The 22,714-nt window shown below is 36.9% G+C and overlaps 1 protein-coding gene across 1 annotated transcript in view; it reads left to right on the top strand.

Annotated features, from left to right (window-relative positions):
* Golm2 (golgi membrane protein 2) overlaps window positions 1–22,458 on the top strand; it is a 117,770-nt gene extending 95,312 nt beyond the window's left edge. Inside the window, exons 10-11 of the mRNA XM_010624863.3 lie at window positions 14,014–14,181; window positions 20,911–22,458. Coding sequence (XP_010623165.1) covers window positions 14,014–14,181; window positions 20,911–20,984 — 242 coding nt within the window. The 3' untranslated portion in view covers window positions 20,985–22,458. The remainder of the gene's footprint in view (window positions 1–14,013; window positions 14,182–20,910) is intronic.
* The last annotated feature ends 256 nt before the right edge of the window (window positions 22,459–22,714 follow it).

Raw genomic sequence — 22,714 nt, 5'->3', positions numbered from 1 at the left:
GGTTGTGGGGAGAAAGGAACCCTTCTCCATTGTTGGTGGGAGTGCAGACTGGTGCAACCACTATGGAAATCAATATGGAGATACCTCAAAGAGCTTGGACTAGAGGTTCCATTTGACCCAGCCATCCCTCTGCTGGGTATCTTTTCAAGAGAACTAAAAGAATCATATCACAGAGAAGTCTGTGCACCCATGTTTATAGCTGCACAGTTTGTAATAGCTAAATCTTGGAAACAGCCCATTTGCCCATCCATTGGAAACTGGATAAAGAAGATGTGGTTTTTCTATAAAATGGAATATTACTCAGCCATAAAGAACGAGAAAATAGATTCATTTGTAGGAAAATGGATACATATTGAAGATATACTCCTAAGTGAAATAAATAAGTTACACATGTGTACATACTGAATAGTTTCCCTGGTGTGAATAATCTGCAACAATGCATAAGATCCTAATAAGATTACTGACATTTAGATATGGGAAGAAAGGAGCTAAAGGTGTAGGGAAGCTGGGATGGGTAGGGGAAGGGTAAAAAGGGAAAAGAAAAAAATGTGAGAGAATGAAAAGATGAAAATAAAGTGTTTGTAGATGGGGAGGGGAGGTGGGGGTAAAGGGAGGGCAGAGGTAAGGGGAAAAAATGAGAATCAAGACTTGTCATGTAGAGGTACAAGATCCCAACAATGAATGTAACTGTACTGTATCCCTAAAATGTACCAATAAACTCAAAGCTGGAAAAAAAAATAGGGAATGGGGCTTAGACATATTGAGATCACTGCAATATTTTGGGCAATTTTTAACATAAAATTTTGTTTTACAGCCTAATATAGAGTGATATATTTACAAAATGTGCATATTTTTATAAATTTGATTTTTGAATTACCATATGTGAATATGGCTAGAATATTTTGGGTGTGTTTGCCTTATTTAGAAGATATATTTGGATATATATTTACTTTCTTTCTTTCTTTTTCTTTTTTTGGTACCAGGGATCAAACTCAGATCCTTGCACTCACAAGGCAGGTGGTGGAACCACTGAGCTAATTCCCCGGCCCTGGATATATATTTAGAAGATAATTTAAAATGTAGAATGTCAGCTATATGATAACATAAAATATAGTTTAGGGGATACTTCCAGTAAATATTCAGACATCCTTCAGAATAGTTGAAACCAAGAATCTGTGGGAGGTCCACCTTTTTTCCATTTAGGAAGGATATATCTCCTGTATTTAGATGGCTTACACTCAAAAACAGTTCACTTCAAATATCAGTCCCCTATTGAAAGTAACAAGGAAACAACAGTTATTTCAAACAGTAGGCAATGGTTGTTGATCAAGCTGTCATGGATGTGCTGTTCTGTATAGCTTCAGGGATTCGCTTAATTAACAGTGGTAAAAGATTCTCAACAACATTAGAGAAGCAAGCTCATCTATCAGAGAAAACATGATTTTCCTTCACATGTCATTCTCCTCTGCTCCCCTCTCCCATGCTAGCCATATTCGTTGCCACTGAGCTACACCCTAACCCTTTTTTTTTGAGAAAGGGTCTAGCTTAGTTCTCCAGAGTGACCTCTTATTTATGATCTTCTTGCCTCACTTTGCCTCAGTCTCCTTAATAGCTGGGATTACAGGTATACACACCAAACCTTGCTTATTTATGGAATTTTAAAAAGTATTTTTCAGCCTCTGGTCCAAGCTTAGCAAGTCCAACTATAGCATATTCTCTGTACTCATACACATAATAGACCAGGACTGGGGGTGTGGCTCAGTGGTAGAGCCCTTGCATAGCATGTGAAAGACTAGTTTTCCTAGCTCTGTAAAAAATGAAAGGATAAGAAAAATTAAAAATGTATTGATAAGCTGAAAGTCATGGTAAACATTTATGTGGTCAAGAAACAAGAGACTGGGGATATTGCTGAGTGGTAGAGCACTTACTAGCATGAGCATTGCCCTGGGTTCAATCCCCTGCACCAAAAAGAAGGGGGAAAAAATGGATGGTGATGAAAAAAACTGAGCAATAGGGTGTACTGAGTGCCAGGTCTGAAAATGCAGGTTTCTAGGAATTTGACTGTTAGGATCAGTAAGAATAAAATAGTGCCAGTTGAAGTGAGAGCCAGGCTGACTGCTTACTGCTGGGACTTAATTCTTGTCTCATCCTTCTTAACAGATGAAGCAGAAAATAAACTGTTTTTGACTAATATCAAGGACTGCATTGTAGCAACCGTTAAGGAAATAGGAAGGTACAGACAGAACCTTGTGACCATGAACTAATAAACATTACACCATTGGTATACTGAATATGTGCTACCTTTAGTAGCACCGTGGAGTAGAAGCTCTGCAATGTGATTATAAAATCTAATCCTATAAACATGGCTGGCTGTGTGTGTATCCCTGTAATATAATGACTTTAACTCTTTAGGGAAAATATGTAGACAGGGAATCGCTGGATCAGATGGAATTTCTATTTATAGTTTTTCAGGGAATCTCCATACTGATCTCCATAGTGATTATACCAGTTTACATTCCTGCCAACAATATAGAAGAATTCCTTTTTCCCCACATCCTTGCCAGCATTTATGATCTGATTTCTTGATGAGTGCTAATCTTTCTGGAGTAAGAGGCTCAGTGTTGTTTTAATGGGCATTTCTCTAATGGCCAGCAATGTTGAACGTTTTTTCATGTATTTATTGGCCATTTGTACTTCTGAGAAGTACTTCTTCATTATACTTGCTCATTTTTTGGTTGGGTCCTTTATTTTGGGGGGATCTAAATATTTTGAGCTCTTTCATATATTATAGATATTAGTCCTCTGTCTAGAGAATAGCTGACAAAATAGGTTGTCTCTTCGCTCTTGGTTATTTCCTTTGCTGTTTGGTATGATCCCATTTGTTTATTTGCAGTGTTATTTCTTGTGCCATTGGTGTTCTGTTTGGAAAATCTTGCCTATGCCTGTGTCTTCAAGAATTTTACCTATTTTATCTTCCAGCAGTTTAAGTTTTTCTGTCTTAACATTTAGATCTTTGATCCATTTTGATTTTAGTTTAGTGCATGGTGAGATTTATGCGTCTAGACTCAATCTTCTGCATGTGGATATCCAATTTTCCCAGCTCCATTTATTAAAGAGGTTGTCTTTCCTCCAGTGTGTGATCCTTTGTCAACCATCAGATGGCTGAATGTGCCTGGGGTTGTTTCTACTTCTTTTGTTTTGTTACATTGATCCACATCCTGTTTTTGTATCAGTACCATGCAATACAATCTTTAATAGTGAAATCTTGGAAATGGCCTGTATGCCCATCCACAGATAAATAAAGAAAATGTGTCATTTGTACACGATGAGTATTACTGTGCTGTAAAGAAAGATAACCTTGAAGCATTTGTAGATAAATGGATAGAATTTGAGACTATAAATTAAGTGAAATAAGTCAGACTCACAAGCTTAACTATCGCATGCTTTCTCTTATGTAAGAAACAACATATATATATATATATATATATATATATGGGACAAAATAAAAGTTAGATACATAGGAAGTAGGGAGTTTTTTTAAATGGATAGGGGTACATGAGATGGAGGGAAAGGGGAAGGGAGGAAAGGTGATGGGAAAAAGTTGAGGAGAAAAAAAATGATGAAAATAGAGCTTTTGCAAATGGGAAAGAGACCAAGAATTGGAAGGAGCAGGAAAGGACAAGAGGGGTAGGGAATTTTTAAAAATTAAGATGTATTATGTATGAATTTCCCATGATAAATGTAGTAGTATATACTGCAAACATGTACTGATAAGAAAATAAAATAGAAACTCTAATCCTAGGCTGAAGAACTGGGTGAAAGTAATTTAAGACTATAGATTATAGGAGTGAGCATGAAGAGAGAAATATAGATAAGAAACATAGAATACTACCTGTACAATGAAAATTAATAAACCAACATTCTAAAATCATGGGGAAAAACTTGATGCCAAACACACATTAAGAATTAGAACATGGGCCAGGGATTTAGCTCAGTGGTGCTGCCTCTTGCCTCCCAAGCGCAAGGTCCTGAGTTCAATCCCTGGTACAAAAAAAAAAAAAAAAAAAGAATTGAAACATGAAGCTGAGCATGGTGGAACATGCCTGTAATCCTAGCACTTGGGAGGCTGAGACAGGAGAATTGCTCTGAGTTTGAGGCCAACCTAGGCTACACAGTGAGTTCAAGACCAGCCTGAAATATATAGCAAGACCCTGTCTCAAACAAAAACAGAAATGGAACATAAAAATGATTTTATGTAACAAACTGCAAAAAACTTAGAAATATATTTTAAAGTACTCAAAGAGAAACATGAGAGAATGACTTAAAAATTATCAAATAGGCAGAAATAAAAACAGATACATATAAAATATAATTATATATTTTAGAAATGAGAAAGAATTATTGACCTGAAAACTTAGTATGGGAGCTGGGCATGGTGGTAGGAGGACTGCAAATTTGAGCCAAACCTGGGCAATTTAGCAACTTAGTGAGACCCTATCTTAAAATAAAAAATTAAAGTGCTGGGAATGCAGCACTGCGTAAAGGCTCTGGGTTCAGTCCCCAGTATGGGATAGTGGGGAACTTCAGTGTAAGACTGTAGACCATGGACATAATTGACCAAAATAAATTATTTGGAAGTTTGTGCTAAGATACCCACGAAGACAGTAGCACAAAGTGGTATATAAATGTATTATGTGTCATGTGTGTATATGGGAGCGCTGTTGGTACAGACAGAAGATGTACATATAATAAGAGTTTTGAGAAGACAGTAGAGGAGCCAGGCATGGTGGCACACACTTGTAGCCCCAGCATTTGGGAGGCAGAGGCAGGAGGATCACTGTTTCAGGCCAGCCTGGGCTACATAGTGAGTCTATGGCCAGCCTGACCTACATAGTGAGAACCTATCTCAAAATAACAAAAAAGAAGAAGACAGTGGAGAAAATGACAAATAATTAATACTTGCCAGGAACTTTCAAGAATTTAAAGAGCTGAAAATACATAGATTTGGCTTCTGAGATTGAATGTACCTACAAAATATCAGAAAGGATAGATGAAGAAAATCCAGATTATTTCCAATGATTGAGTTATATTAACAGCAGACTTCATCAGCAAATCAAATGGCATAAGATAGTAGAATGTTATCTTTAACATGATAAATGATAATGGCCAATACAGAATGTTAACGCCAGGTAGTGAGGACAAAATGAAGATGTGAGGCCGGGCATGGTGGCGCACACCTGTAATCCCAGCACTCGGAAGGCTGAGGCAGGAGGATCGCTGTGAGTTCGAGACCAGCCTGGGCTACATAGTGAGTTCCAGGTCAGTCTTAACTACATAGTGAGACCCTGTCTCAAATTATAACCATCAATGTCAGTGGCCTCAACTCACCAATCAAGAGAAATAGACTGGCAAAATGGAATAAGAAGCAAAATCCAACAATATGTTAGATAAAAGAAACACACCTAGTGCAAAAAGAAGCCCATAGACTGAAAGTGAAAGGATGGAAAACAATTCTCCATGTGACAGGAACCCTGAAAAAAGCAGGGGTAGCAATCTTATTTGCAGACAAAGTAAATTTCAAACCAAAACTGATTCTAGTATTAGAGATGTAGGGTGGTACTGTATCATACCTCTATGAATGTAAAATATCTTGTACCTGCTTTATGATATGTAGTAGTAACCGTGCTTTATCAGAGCTATTTTTAATGATGTTACTCTAGAATGTTCTCTTTCCAGATGATGATTAAGATACTAATAAAAAAAAAATGGTGCCAGGTACCACAACAGCAACAAAAGTTTGCTGTTTCCTGGGTATTATTCTTTTCTTTGTTTTTTTGTTTTTGTTTTTTTAATGGAGTGTGCTGAATGTCTGTAATTTTGTTCAGATGACTGCAGAATCTGGAAAACTGTTGCTGTTGTTGATGCATAACATACTACTATTATTGGTCTTTTTATATAAATATAAATATATATACATATATATAAAATTTGAATGTTTGGAAACTTTATGCTGTCGACTTTGGAAAAAGTTATCCCAATTTACTGTGTTGAGTTGGCATTATACAGAAATTAACAGCCATATTGGTCTAGAAATGTTAATTTTTTTGCCATTTGTACAGGGGTAACGCATTGTTTTAAATATGTAAGGTCATATATACGTGGGTTTGATTACAGAAACTAATATTCTCTAAGTAATGAAAAAAAGAATAATATAAGACTACAAGAGCAAGAAGCAATTTAAATATGTTCAGGGACCATTTTCATCTTCAGAATTAAGGATTATTTTAATTTTACATCATTGCCTTTTTGCTTTAACTTTCCTTTTTAGTTTTATTTTAGGATTCCCTATTTTTAATGTTCATACAGAGATTTCTTTAACTGAAATACCAAATAGTTTCTCTAGTGTGAAAAACTATAATAGTACACAAGATCCTAATGAGATAATTAATAATGTGAAATAGGAAGTAAAGGGCTAAAGGTGTAGGGCAAGTGGGAAGGGTAGGGGAAAGGTAATAAGGGAGAGGAAAAAAATATGAGAAAATGAAAAAATGGAAATAAAGTGTTTGTAAATGCGGAAGGGAGGAGGAGGTGAAGGGAGGGCAGGGACAAGGGGAAAAAATGAGAATCAAGATCTATCATGTAAAGGTACAGGATCCCAATAATAAATGTAACTGTATTGTATACCTAGATTGTGCCAATAAATGCAATAAAAAAATGTAAAAAAAAACAAAAAATGAAAAAACAAAATGAAGACATATATTAAGACTAGGATTATTTCTCGTAGACCTTCAACAGAAGAAGAGTACAGTTTATTCTTTTTTTTTTTTTTGATACTGGGGATTGAACTCGGGTCCTTGCGCTTGTGAGGCAGGTGCCGGAACCACTAAGCTAAATCCCCAGCCCCTACAGTTTATTCTTTAATAAAAGGAATTTGAAGGGGATAACAGCTATAAAAAATGATAAAATCTAATGGTAAACTCAGCTAGTGATTCAAGAAAACTATTTCTGTATTAAGGCAATAAAAAATAATATAATAATAAAGAATGCGCAGGGGTGAAGGGAGCTAAAATCTGTATCCTGTTTTGAAAAAGAACACAAATACTGAATATTTTCAAGTTTAAAAATTAAGGGAACCAGCATCTCCACACTTCAGAGGCCGAGGCAGAAGAATCACAAGTTTAAAGCCAACTTGGACTACATAGTGTGATACTGTCTCAAAACAAAAAAAGATATTCCTGGGGGATTTAGCTCAGTGGTTCCACCACCTGCCTTGCAAGTGCAAGGATCTGAGTTCAATCCCTGGTACAAAAATAAATAAATAAAAGATATTCCTCATTTCTGTTTATACACTCAAGGATTTGAAGGAAAACTTGAACTGCTAGTTGTACACCTATATTCACAGCAGCATAAGTCATGATGCCCCAAAGGTGGAAGCAACCCAGGGGCCATTTGGATGAATAAAATATGGTGTCTGTGGGATACCACAGACCTATACATCGTAGCACTTGGGGAGGCTGAGAAAGGAGGATCTCCCGTTCAAGCCCACCCTAAGCAACTTAGCGAGACCCTGTCTAAAAAAGAGTGAAGGGGTCCTGGGGAGGTAGCTTAGTGCAATACCCAGGACCAAACACATAACAAAACAAAACCTTGAATACTGAAGTTAGAATCGTCTTATATAATTAATGTATATCTCATAACACTTACCAAAAGCTAGTAGATCATCTACCTCAGGCCTCCTCATGCTGTGCTGGTGCTAAGGCTGACCCAGTGGTGTGGACAAGGGAAAGAGGGAGAGGACAAAGAACACTGACGTGTGAAACAAATCAAACTGTTTCTCCTCCTCCAAGTCCCCCATAGAATCAGTTCTAAGGAAAACATAGCAAGGGCAGCTTGTGGAAAGAATGGGAAAGAACAGTTCAATCTCATTACCTTGGAAATGGGGAGATGGTAAGGTTGTGTTTGGATGCTCTTATCCCTGCTTCCTTGGTTTCTTTGACTTCTCTTTACCTCCCCCGAGTCAAATAATAGCTTCTTTTCTTTACCTAGTACAGACATGCCCTATACATACTTTGGGATACAAAATAAGTCACCTTTTTTACCTAATAGATTCCAGATAATGAGATAAATTTAAATAATTTAGAAGCCAGTCAGTAATTTCCCTACATATTATTTTGTGAAGAAAAGCTACAGTAATATTTTTGTCATTACTCACCTACCTCATTCCAGCTTTCACGATTCTAACTTTTATCTCAACAAATAGTGTCATCATATGTCAGTTAACCCTTGGAATACTTAAAGTAGTCAAAACTCTCAGTGTGAAATTGAGCTGACGGTATTAACTGCCAAATTAATGAGTGAAATGAGAGTAAACACGGTATTAGTCACTTTCCTATGCCTGGAATAAATCCCCAATACTCAAAACTTCAATTAAGAGGGGAGAATTGTTTTGGCTCATGATTTTAGAGGGTTTAGTCCTGTGCATGGTCAACTGGCTCCAGCACAGAAATGGCTGTGGAAGGGCCTGATGGAGGAAAGCTCCTCAACCATGGCAGGCTAGAAGCAGAAAGAGAAGGGAGGAGCCAGGGCCAAGAAAATACCCGTTTAGCGATCCACCTCCAACCAGGCCCCAATTCCTACTAGCTCATTCAGCTGTGAACTCATTGGACTGAGGAATGTTGCGCCCCCATGATCCATTCGCCTCCCCCAAAGCCCCGCCCTTGAATACATAAGATATTTTAGAAATCATAACAACTTCCATAAGATAAAGGCCAGAAAAAGTGGTTGCTTCCTGTAAACATTCCTTTTCTTTCTCACTGGGTTTTGTTTTGTTTTGTTTTTTGGTACCTGGGTTGAACTCAGGACGTTGAACTTTCCAGGCAGGCGAGATGCCACTGAGCTAAATCCCCAGCCTTCTCACTAGGTTTTTAGCCAACTCGAGATAAGTAATCATTACAATGACTTGAAACATATAAATGTATTCTTGGTAGAATGATTAATAAGTTAAAACCCATAAATTAATTTTGAGCTAATAAAGCAACAAATACTTTATTGTAGTAGTCATTTGATTTATACTACAGGACTAAAATTTACAGCCCAATTTCCCTTGATTGAAATGCTCTTTCCTGATTGAGGAACGTTACTGTTTCCCTTAGTTCCCTTTCTTCTTGCCGAGACAGAATACCCAAGACCTACAAGTTAAGGAAGGAAAGGTTTATTTAGCCTTAAAGGTTTCAGTTCATAGTTAGCTTGCTCCAAGGCAGGGTGGCATCACTGAGGAGAAACAGTTCATGGCAAAGCAGGGCAGCAAGCTGCAAGGAGTGACAGTGGACAAGTGGCAAGCAACAAATGCAGCAGCTCTTTCTATCCCTTATATTTTATCTAGGCTACCCGCCCCCTTAGGGCAGGTAGCACTCACACCCTGGTGAATCAGTCCCAACAGCAAATCCCTGATCCTGGCAGCACACATTCTAGATCTAGCCACCTCCAAAAAGCCCACTCATGACTGCATGAGGCTTTGGGGGGACATCTAGATACAAGCCATAACACTGTTGTTATTATCCTTTCTTTTTTAGTGATGGGGAGGTTACCAGGGATTGAACTCAGGACCTTGTTCCTGTGACACAGACGAGTTGCCACTTTTTAATTTTTGTGGCCTGATATTTCAGTTGTTGTACAGAATGTCTAGCATTCCATGTGAAGCTCTAGTGTGTTGTTTAAGGAGAAATGAAAAAGAAGCTTAATACTTTAGGTCATGTGGAGTATACGAAATTAGTCTATAATCATGGACCATCTTATTATACCAATTAGAACAAAAGAAAGGAAGATACATGAAAAATTACTTCAGATATACCATGTGCTCATTATATGTTTAATAGATTTGCTAGTTTGGCTCCAAAAAAGAAAGGAATTTAAATATTGAGAATTTCTACTAGTTTTTCAAATTTGATACTGTTCAAAGACTTTCTTTTTTTATTTTAAAAATTTATAGGGGAAGGGTAATAAGGGAAAAGAAAAAAATGTGAGAGAATGAAAAGATGAAAATAAAGTGTTTGTAGATGGGGGGGGAAAGGGAGGGCAGGGGTAAGGGGAAAAAATGAGAATCACGACTTGTCATGTAGAGGTACAAGATCCCAACAATGAATGTAACTGTACTGTATCCCTAAAATGTACCAATAAACTCAATTAAAGCTGGAAAAAAGATTTATATATTTTTGCAGTACTAGAGATATAACTCAAGGCCTATGCCAGGTTACATCCCAAAGTCCCAAGTTCGATCCTTGGTACCAAAAAAAAAAAAAAAAATTAAATTAGGGCCGGGATTTATCTCAATGTTTCCACTGCCTGCCTTGCAAGTGCAACGACCCGAGTTTGCTCCCTGGTACAAAAAAAAAAAAAAAAAAGTTACATCCCCAGCCCATTTTTTATTTTTAATTTTGAGAAAAGGCCTCACTAAGTTCCCCCGGCTGTGCTTGAATGTTTACAGAGTAAGCACTGTATTAGTTCCTTTATTCCTGCCTCGGCCTCCTGGAGTATTGGGATTACAGGTGTGCGTCACCATGACTGGCTTTAGAGATTTCTAATAACTAGTGGGCACATTGCTTCTTTCTTTGTGTTCTGTTTAAACTTCTTGATGAAGCTATCTTGTTGCTGATAGGCTCTAAGTTCATCATTTTCAGTCAGCCACCAGTGTCAGTATGATGCACAATTGAATTTTGCACAGTATAATGTGCCATAAGATTAGTTCTTATTCTCGGTGAGTTAAAAAAAAAAAACAAAAAGCAGGGCCGGGATTTAGCTCAGTGGTTCCTCTGCCTGCTTCACAAGCACAAGGTCCCAAGTTTGATCCCTGGTACCAAAAAATAAAAAATAAAAAAGCAGCTGATCATGGTGGTGCACACCTGTAATCCATCCAGCACTAGGGAGGCTGAGGCAGGAGGATAGTGAGTGTGAGACCACCCTGGTCTAAGTGAGTGCAAGGACTGCCTGAACTACAAAGTGAGACCCAGTCTTAAAAAAAAGAAAAATCATAATTACTGATTATTGCCTCCTACATAAAATTCATACTCAGTCTATCAAATGGACTGAGCAACTGTAGCACCTATCTCCATGTTTAGATGCCACTGTAGATCATTATGCTGCAGAGCACACATGGTGTCACAGTAGTTTATGTACCTGTCTCCCATATTGCACTGACTTACAGGGGATGGAGACGGCAACTGTATTTTTGTATCACTGCAAGTAGCACACTACCGATCAAAAACATCAGTGAATCATTATTGGATGAATGGAAAAAAGATTATTGTAGATACTTTATATGCTTTGTTATTTGGTTCAAACAGTGACCTTGTAAAGTGAATGGAGGAGGCCTTTAAAAATATCTAACTTTAAAGATCTTTCAAAATTATCCCTAATTTGCTTGTCTAAATTTCCTCTTTCTACTTCCCAGTATAATTACATTTAAATTAGTCTCCTTAATATTTCCTAAATACTCCATCTTTGTTCTTACCTATTTTAGTGTTTTTCTTTCATATCTTTTTTAGACAGGCAGTCTTGCTGTGTTGCCCAGATTGGTTTTGAAACCCTGGGCTCAATTGCTCCTTCCACCTCCACCTCTCAAGTAGCTAGTACTGCACCCAGCTGAATGCTTCTTTTCATTTATCAGACTAACATAGCTGCCTGCTTTTGGGGTGGATGTCCAAGGATTGAATCGAGGACTTGAGTAGGTGCTATGTACTTTATCTACCAGTAAGCTACACCACAGGCCATTACTTGTCTTCCTTTTGAAACTTTCCCTCCAAACTCTAAACCACACTGATACACTGCCTGATAACTATATAATTTAGCAGACTGTGATATTAACAGCATTATGTATTTTTATCTACATTGTCAAACTTCATTGTTTAATGTGAAGTTTTTCAAATCTCCCAAAATGACTAGCAACTTTATTTGGTCAGTTTTGTTTAAAAAAAATGTTGGAAACCCAGTGCTAGGGTTAGCTCTTTGTTCAAACAGGACATATATTATATAATGTATGTATATTTATCGTACTCCTGCCTAACAAGGAGCAATTGTGTGGTCATCTGTTCTTGTTATTGACTTGTAAAATGATCTCTATTATTGTAATTATCATATTAAAATTTTATGTCTGAATTCAAGCTAGTCAGATAATTAAGCACTTTAAAAAAGAAACTTTAAATTGCTCTGTAGGAGTATTATAATAGGTACAGATAACTGTTTACATGTTTAAAATAGCAGTTTCAAGCCAGGCGTGAGTGGCACACCCTGTAATGCCAGCACTTAGGAAGCTGAGGTAGAAGAACTGTAAGTTCAGGACCAGCCTGGGCTACACAGTGAGTTCAAGGGTGGGGTGGATTAGATAGTGAGACCCATAGTGAGTCTCAAAAAGCAATAAAAATAAAAAAGGGTTAGGGACGTAAGTCAGTGAGAGGCTCCTGAGTTCAATTTCCAGTGCCATGATTAATTAAATTTATTTTCTTTAGTAAAATTAAATTTAAAAAACAAGTTTTACTTTGCATAAAAAGATGATTTACCTGTGCAAGCTATTTTGTCCATAAGTACACACTACTTTTTTTTTTTTTTTGCTTGACAGGTGCCACACCACTAATCTATACCCTCAGCCTCTATTTGATCAACTTTTTCATTAATTTAGTTTTTGTACATACCCCACTTTTATTCTACAGTAGATTTGACATACATTTTTGTTTATTTGTTTTGCTTTTTGAGATGGAGTCTTGCTGTGTAGCCAGACTAGGCTTGAACTCATGGTGCTCCTACCTCACCTTCCAGCATGCTGGGGTTTGGCTTGGCCCCATTTACTTTAGTCATTGATCAACTTTTTCATTAATTTAGTTTTTGTACATACCCCACTTTTATTCTACAGTAGATTTGACATACATTTTTGTTTATTTGTTTTGCTTTTTGAGATGGAGTCTTGCTGTGTAGCCAGACTAGGCTTGAACTCATGGTGCTCCTACCTCACCTTCCAGCATGCTGGGGTTTGGCTTGGCCCCATTTACTTTAGTCATGTTTCCGCACCCTCTCCCCTTCAATACTTAAAAGACTTCTGGAGTTTTATTTTGTTTTTTGTTTTTTGTATTGATTAAACCCAGGACCTTCACACTAAGCTGTACCCCAGCCCTCTTCGCATTTTTTGAGACAAGATCTAATTAAATCGCTGAGTTGCTCAGACTGGGTTTGAATTTGGGATCCTCCAATCCCTAACCTTAGTTATACTGGATTTTGAACAACTTGTAAAACCGGGCCAACAGATGTCCATCTATCCCTATGGCATAGCCATGGGTTTCCAACCAGTGGGAGCCTGGCTAGAGAGTGCTGGTGTGACAGCATGAGCCATCACACCCAACAGGATTTCTTGTTTAACTGTTTCCTGATTGACTCTTTACCCAGCAATTCAAAATATTTTGGCTTGATGATGTGATGAGCCATCTGTAGAACTGACAGATACCTCCATAATATTTGCAGTTTGTACCTAACTTTTCTTTCCAAGCTAGGGAAACTTCTGTCTTATGGAAATATAAATTTTTGAAATATATTAGACCCATCACAGAAAATTGTTAAATTTTGTCTTAAATTCTTACATCTTTAGTAAGTAAGTTTTATTCACTTTGGAGGCATTTAAATAACATTGACTTTTCTGGGCAACTTAGTGAGATCCAGTCTCAAAAAAAAAAAAGGTGGGGCTCGGTAAAGGCGGGTCTGTGTGCATAGCTCAGTGGCAGAGCTCTTGCCTAGCACATGCTAAGGCCTTGAGCTCAAGCTTCGGCACCTTAAAACAAAACGACAGCAACCAAAAAAAAAAAAAAAAAATACTTGTTCACTGCTATCTGGAAGAACCTTCATGAAATGGTTTCTTTTTATAACCACTACCCTGAAAGTGGCCAGGTTTCACTTATCTACTCTGTGGTCTGCCTTCAGTGTAGACCCCTCCTTTCCTCTCTTTACTCTATCACTAACCCTGTACCTACTTCGCAGGCCGGTTCTTTGATGAAAACGAATCCCCCGTTGATCCTCAGCACGGCTCTAAAGTGGCGGATTATAATGGGGATGACGGTAATGTAGGTGAGTACGAGGCAGACAAGCAGGCTGAGCTGGCTTACAATGAGGAGGAAGATGGCGACGGTGGAGAGGAAGACGTCCAAGGTGAGCATGAGCCTGGCCTCCGTGTGGAATTTCACCCACCTATACTTAGTAATATAGTCTTAATATTAATTTGAAGTGATTCTGAAAGGTTTTTTGTAGTTTTGCTTTTAATACTTTTATGATAAATAGATCTATCAATTATTTTACTTTTTTAAAAATTTTAGTTATTGTACAACTTGGAACTCAGAATCCTCAGAAATTTTCAGAATGACTCTAGACAAATGATTCTAGAAAATAATTATTTTCCAATTTCTCATCTGAAGACATTGCATTATTTTAGGTTAAAGTATGGCTCAGGCAACATTTTTGTTAGGAAAGCCTCAAAAGGAGAGGTCTCCCTAATACTACAAGTGAAATTATTTCACCACTGATACAGCATAGGAAGGTTGTGGAAATTTTTGAGAGGCTTAAAATTTATATTTAATAAGTTTGTGAAGATACCTTTTATATTTAATACACAGATTCAACATATTTTTCTTGTGAAGTGCTACTTCGGAACTTTTAACTTAGTAAAAGTTCAGAATCTCCCTGTGTGCATGCAGCCCCACCATGCATGCATAGCAGGTATATTTCCTTTATTTGCAAGTTTTTAGGCTTATTTTTTGCCTGCTTACTGTTCAGTAGTTATTTGTGGTGTTTTAAAACCTTTTCTATCAAAGTTGATTATATCACACCTTAGGGTGTGTTATATAAGATTTTTATAATATGATGCATGAAAATTATTTTCACTGTTAATCCTGTTTTGATTTCTGCCTTAGATCTTTTTACAGTAATTAAATTTTTATTTAGATTTGTGACAAAAATTATTTTTAAAAACTCAGAAGAAAATATACTTGATCTAGAGTTCTATATCAAAAAGGAAACTAGAAGTTGGGAATGGTGGTACATGCTTGTAATCCCAGCTATTTGGGAGGCCAAGACAGGAAAATAGCAAGTTTGAGGCCAGCATAGGCAATTTAGCAAGAACCTGTCTCAAAGTAAAAAAGGCTGGGTTTGTAGCTCAGTGGTAAAATGCCCGTGGGTTCAATCCATGGTAACAGAAAAATACAATAATTTACAAAAAAGGGAACTAGAGACTCTTGACTTCTACCTAGTCATCTTTTTAATAGTACATTGCACTTTTTGGAAAAATATGATTACTGGAGATAGAAGAGAGATTAATAGGAGTTATATAAGGATATATCAATGAGAATTTTTGAATGCATTTTGCAAATGAATTTAATTCTGTCTCTAATCTTATCTCTTGTTTTGTTTTGTTTTGAGACAAAGTCTCACTATGCAGTTGAGACTGACCTGGAACTCATTATGTAGCCCAGGCTGGTCTCAAACTCACAGCGATCCTCCTGCCTCATCCTCCCAAGTGCTGGGATTAAAGGCGTGCGCCACCATGCCCGGCAATCTTACCCCTTTTTAATAAATTTTATCTTTTTCTCATTGTGATTTGTTTTGATTATATTTGTTTGCAATTATGTATCATACTTCAAGACTTTTCAGCCATGTATATTATATACTGGTTAGCCTGTAAGCTAGCTCTTGGAGGGCGGAATTGTTATTTATTTTGCCTTCTGCTTTGAGTGTATCCTTTTCTGCCTTCATACTCACCTTCCCACATTTCTTTGCACACAAGGCTCACAATGTGTCCATTAACGCATAATTTAATGCTTTTCCCAGTTACCTTTTGTTCTTATAGCTGTTGTTCAGGTAATAACCCTTTAACTTCTGGTCTTAAAAGCTTGTTTAGATTCTGGTTTGAATATTCTCCAATTTTTTTCCTGAAGGATTTTCTGTTATCTCATTGGGTAATGTTTAGGGTTTTCTTTATTATAGAGTTAACTTCACCCATTTTTGACAATCACTTCTTGTGTTTTTTTAACTGTCTTAAAGCTGACGAATTTTTTTCACAAAATTTCACTTTAACATCACTATTGGTAACATTACATTTGGGTTTTAGCCACAGTAGTAAGTTTATTTTCAGTGCCTTCTTCTCCCTTTCTTGTGCCATTCTCCTTCCCAACTCCTACTCCCCTTCGCCATCTGCCATCTCAGGTCTGCAGAACCTTCATGCTCTCTTTCTCCTGCTTTTCCCTTCACAAGAAAATAAATTCACTGATTCTGAAATATGAAGAAATGACCGAAGATGATATCTTCAATAAAATAAGGAGGAGATTGTTGAATATTTAGACTTCCTTATTTCCAAGTGAATCTTACTTGAGCTTAGACTTTCCATTTAATATTTCTTATCCCATCCTGGGGTTCATTAGATCAGAGTGGCAAGAGGACAGGGCAGATAGAAAGGGAACTTTCTTATAGAGGACGGAAAGATGCAGAAGTACCAGCTCCGGGAAATAAAGAGGGATAGATTGGGTAAGCTGAATAAAAAGGGATATTTAAGATACCTAAAGTAATTATAAACATAACTGTCCACAAAATGCGGAAAAGGAATTATTGCTGTTTCCTGATTTATCAACAAGTTGAATTTCAGATGTTTATTATTAAGTCAGAATATGTATGATTTTAAAACATTTTTCCATTATTCCAATGGAAAAGTAACAGATTTCCAGTTTGGTTTGCTCTTACAGTCAGAACATGCAGTTAAATAGAGCAGTAAAAACCATTGGGCTGACAGTCAAGGGACAGGGCTGCCTGCTGCCTCTTCAAACTCTCTGAGCCGTACTTTCTTCACCTGTATTGAGAATGTTGACCTAGAATAGATGGTCTTCAGTTATAAAATGTTGTGCCCATATTTACTGTGGAGTTATTATGTATATAAAACTAAAGCACTGTGGGAAAGTATGTTCGGATTTCAGGATGCCTGAAACACATCTATTCCCAAACCCAGGAGAGAAAGTAAAAATTTTACTGAAACCCTTCAAACTTTCAAAGATAAGAAAAACTGAATCATGCACTTGAGAAGTACTATAAAAGTTCTCTTGCTAGAAGTTTTTTTACTGCTGTTTTGAGTAGTGGAATGTTTTTTCTGAAGCTGTGAGGTCCCTGGGATTAGGGATTATGGCTGCAGGTTAAGATTTTGGCTTTTGCTAGGAAGGCGCTGGCTTTGATCTCCAAAATTCTAGATTGTGAAATAGAGGGTTTGGTAGCATCTCTTCCAGTAGAGAGTTCATGGTCATTTTGACTTTGGGGAGGAGCCAGAAGTCCCTTGGAACCAGATCCAGGGATAAAGATGGAGGAGGGCACACCATAGTGCTTTTACAAAGCTGCCTGCCCACTGGATACATTCGGCAGCAACATGTGCCATATTTTTGACAGCACCTTAAAATCACTCACAAGAGGACTTTCAGAACTGCTTCAGAAAGTGGCCAGAATGATGAGATGTGTTTGAAGTGAAAGGGAGTACTTTGAGAGAGATTAATAACAATAGGTCTTTTACTGTAATACTTTATTTTTGTTAAACATACACTGTTAGCTCAGTGCTGCTGTGCCTGTCTCACACGCTCAAGGTCCTGAGTTCGATCCCTGGTACCCCCCCAAATTTTTTTTTTCACTGTGTTTTTCAGTCACTCCTTGTATATCTTAGAAGGAAGCTTAGCATTGTCCTTAAGTGCCTACATTCTGGACCACGCTGTTAGGATTCAAATCCTAGCTCCATTTTACTAGATCTGTGAGCTTGTGAATTATCTAATTCTGCCTTAACTTCCTCCACTGTAAAATAGAAATGGTTAACCTAACTCATTAATTGTTACATGAGTTGAATAATTTAATACTTGTTCAGCACTTAAAGCAGGATTTCACACTGTAAGCTCTATATAAGTGTTAAAAGTAAAATCAAATCTAAAAGTTTTTGTCTGGCTTACCTGTTTTAGGAAATAATTACACTTCATTCCTGGGGGTTAACTTCTGCTTGCCTAGTGGAGCCTCCCTGGCTGATAGCTCTTGCTTGGTAGAGCTTTTCTGTGGAGACAGTCTTTTTCTTCATAGGAAACGTAGGAATTATTTAATAAATTCTGAATATCTTTATATTTCCTTTCATAATAATTTTACCTTGATTAGCTTGCAGGTTTTGCTGCTTTCTAAAATGAGCTAGAATCTTAGTCCATATAATTATGTTTATTCTTTATTATCAAATGTCAAATTTGGTCAGATAATTTTATAATGCTTTACAGATAAATATAAAGAGGTTGTTGACGGAAACTGGTATTCTGGGCAGAACAGTTATACTGAAAATGAACTCTTGTTAATGTAAATGATAGCTCAATTCGTATTCAAAACATCCTATGAAATTCTGAAAAACAGTGTGAGAACATCATTAACCCATTTGTGCCTAGTGTTCTATTTTTGGAACACCACAAACAGGGAAGCATAATAAAACTTTTCCTCTTCAAATTCTTGTTCCTTGAATTTTTCTAGGTAACATGTAGGGATGTCATGAAAAAAATAAAAAATTGCAACCTTCAGCATAAATGGGCTAAAATTTTGCTGGAGAGGGCTGGGGATTTAGCTCAATGGTTCTGCTGCCTCCCTTGCAAGCACACGGTCCTGAGTTCGATCCCCTGCACCACCAAAAAAAAATTTTTTTTTTGCTGGAGAGAATAAATTTTTGTAGAGGACTTTGCAGTAAGGACTGCCTTCATATACTTTATTTTATTCTGAACAAGGAAAGCAGTTGTTACTCTTACCCTACTAAGAAAATAATTAGGGTCCAAAGACATTTAGGAATGATTTTTAAGTACCAAGAACAGGTCTCGGTTTTTCTCTTCCTAGACCTTTGCTTATGTCTCATTTTCTCTTCACATTTATTCATTTAAAAATCTAAAGAACTAACATTTTTCCTTCAGTAACTTTCCTGATAAGTTTCTAGAAATTTTCCACTGCACATTAGTAATTATGTCTCCATCTACTTACTCGTGTCTTGAAAGATGCCTTTACATCCATAAAATAAGGTCTTATATGTGCATTCTAGGGAGAGCTTTCTGGAAAAGGACCAGCAACTCCCCTCACCACCCCCAGCAGTGGGGATTGAACCCAGGGCCTTTGTGCTGAACTGCAACCCCAGCCCTTTTCTGTTTTGAGACGGGATGTCCCTAAGTCATTAAGTTGCTGAAGCTGGGTTCAAACTTGTGATCCACCTACCTTAGCCTCCCAGAGTGCTGGGATTCTAGGTACAAACCACCATGCCTGGGTGCCCATTATTATTTTCTCTTTTTAAAACCAAAGATAATGTTTTTGAGATACAATGCATTTTTTGATAAATTGATTAGCAGCTGATGGGTTGTACACACCTGTGGTCCCAGCAGTTGGGAAACTGAGGTAGGAGGATTGCTGGGAGTTCAAGTTCAACCTGGGCCACATATTGAGTTCAAGACCAGCCTAGACTACACAGCAAGACCCTGTCTCAAAACACTAAAAAAATAAAAAGGATTACCATGTTTACAAAATGTAAAGGTGAATATGGATATAATTTCCGCCTTTTACACATATAATAATAAATTTGGGATTGTCATACCTACTAGATTATACTATTACAGATATGTGAGCAGTTAAAGAATATGATGCAAAATGGCTTCCTGCAGTTATGAGTTAGAATTCCTTTAAGTTTAACATATTCCCCTGTATTGGATCACCAGTGGTCCACGCATGACTGTCTGTCAGGTGCCATCGGACAGGCCCATTGGGTAGTACAAGCCGACCAATGGGACCAGTCATGCATGTCTGGACTGATTGTGAATGGGTTAATAGGAAAGTTGTTGAAAGGAAAAAGGAAGTCAGAGTGTTTAATAATTTTTTTCCCCTTCAATTCTGGGGTTTGAGCCCAGGGCTCGTGCATCTAGGAAGGTGATCTGCCTATTTGCCACTTTTGAAAGAATGAAATTTTAGAGTAAAAACCTATAAAAGGGCTGAGGATTTAGCTCAGAGGTTCTGCCGCCTGCCAGGCAAGCACAAGGACCTGAATTAGATTCCCGGTACCAAAAAACAAAAAACAAAAAACAAAAAAAAAACAACCCTATAAAACCTGAAAGAAGAATGTCATAAAAAACCATCTGCTCAAAAGAGAGTCTCCCAGACACTGATTTAGATACTTTTCATTGTTATTCTAACATAATTTTAATTGTTTAATTATTTCAAAACCTGTAGTTTTCAGCAGAATTTTGAAAAAAGGGACTGCTTTTGGCAGATGAACTGACAGCTGTGCAGAGTGACAGCTGCTGGCCAAGGAGGCAAAAAATCTGTCAGTGGCCAAATAAGTCAAATTCCAGTTCCCCACAATTTTAAATATTGGGATTATGAGTGACTTTTATTTTCTAATTTTTATATGATCAATATGGGTTAATTCTAAAATTAGAACACACTTTGTTTCTTAGATGCATGAAATATACACAGAAATGATTCTTCATACCAAAACTTAGTTAAGGGGCTAAACTTTGATCTACATAGAAATAATGTGTGTGTATGTGTGTGTATACATATATATGTAAAGGGATGAATTCCACAATGTTGTGGGTTCCTAAAGTTTTGCTAGCTATGTATGTTATGTCTAGCTCTGCATCTCTGGATCTGTAATCAAAATTTGTTTAAATCAAGATATCTTCCAACACTGTTACAGACTTACTACTGTTTAGCTAAGCAACTAAGAAATAGAGCACTGTTTACATTAGGTGAGAAATAACAAGAAAAAACAATTTTAAGGCTGAAAATAATAGAAACATTTTTACTTTGGATTTCTGCGGTGATTTTTAAAATATTATTTTTAATGTATCATTATTTTACTTACAGATGATGAAGAAAGAGAGCTTCAGATGGATCCTGCAGACTATGGAAAGCAGCGTTTCAATGATGATGTCCTTTAAATCCTAAAGGAAAATTTCACAAAACCTAAAGTGCTGTAGAATGAAATCATTTCTACTTTGTCATTTTTCACTTTTGTTGTAAAGATCACTTGTATCAGTTGTAAAGATACACTGAGGTAAATTGAAGGAAACCCTTTACGAAGGACTGTGCCCGTGTACATATGCGAACTTTCTCGTATTGTATTATCAAAGCAGAGACTTTTTTGGTTATGATACAGTTGAGCCAAAAATGGTTAATCTTTGCATTTAAAGAAAACTAATATATATTTCACATTTTGTTAAGCTTAATTTTTTCCACAAATAGCAAGAGAACATGGTTGTACAGATAATACGTTACATGTAGCATAACACAGTGAGGGCAGTCACACAGCTGGAAAGGGTTTATACTTATGTACTCTTGTGAGCCCAACAGGTGCTCTGTTCTGGCTGCCCTTCATTTCATCTCTTACGGGAGTCAGTTCTAGAATAGTGACATAAATGAGGGGAAAATGGGTGCCAAACATGTGCAACATGTATACAAAGTTACCTTCGTACTCCTGTTTTGCGTAGGAGCTGATGTGTCTGAAAAGCAGATTAGCTTTCAGTTGAAGACTCAAGAAAGACATAAATATTTATCAGTTATTCTTCTTAGCGTGATATTGTTGAATGCATTTTCATTTTTTTCCCCATAATGCCAGTACTGTTTAACTATAGTCAGCACTGACTAAAGTTTTATTTTCACAGTCTGCATTGTTGGAGATATTCATGATTTAAACGACAGGCCCTGAAAGGGGCTAAATCTACTTCAAAATGCATCTGCCATCAGGACTGCAAAGCTGTCCTGGTAGTTTTAGTGATTTTCTTTGACTACATATTTTTCAGAAATACTACACAAGAAATTTTAACAAGTTTTTATTAATGCAAAAATAAGGATAGAAGTACTGTGAAGTATAGCTGTTTTATAAAAATAGCTTAAAGTTTGTAATAAAAAGGAATCTTTGTAATTACTTAATATGTTAGTTAAGATACCATCAACCTCATATTTGCTAGATGTACAAAATTATTTTAAGTACATTTTGTCTTTTTTGACGCTATTCAATAGAATGTATAAGTTGGCTAATCCTTGTTTTTTGATTAAAACATTTTTGCATCTTATCCCATGCCCCAAAAACGAAAGGTGTTGATCATGAAGGGAAATGTAAAGTTGATAACTCTGTTTTCCAGAAGGACTACTGTTAATTCCCTGTGTATATGAACTACTGGGCTGGATATATCTCTGAGTGATAGAGCACTTGCCTGCTTGGTCCCCAGCACCACAAAAGAGGCAAAGAAACACCAACTCCCACTGCATCCCATGCCCAGGCTCCAGTCATAATTGAAACTTGTAGAAGTTCACTTGGTGAGGTGTAAAATTTCTTTGACTTCAGTTTGAAGTTAGTGACCAGAAAAAGATGCAGTAATTGACTAAGATTTTTTTTTACCATATCAAAGTAAATAATTTATGCTTTCATTGTCAGTAGGATAGGCCTACAATGAATAAATATTAACAGTTCACAGAATTTTTAAATGGAATTAAAGGGGAGTGATGTACATCCTTTGGGAATTAGCATGGGGAGATAAATCTAAAAATATTTCTAGTAATGCTTCATATTTAATATTCTAAAATCTTTACAAATAAAAACCATAAGATTACTGGCCTTAGTTCCTTTGACATAAAAGTGGTCACTTGGTCATATGATAGCTGTTACTTA

This window comes from Fukomys damarensis, unplaced genomic scaffold (assembly GCF_012274545.1).
Source record: "Fukomys damarensis isolate Sample0158 unplaced genomic scaffold, DMR_v1.0_HiC HiC_scaffold_17, whole genome shotgun sequence".
NCBI classification, from domain to species: Eukaryota; Metazoa; Chordata; class Mammalia; order Rodentia; family Bathyergidae; genus Fukomys; species Fukomys damarensis.
The sequence above is the reverse complement of the archived record's forward strand: the minus strand, read 5'-3'. Positions and strand labels throughout refer to the sequence as shown.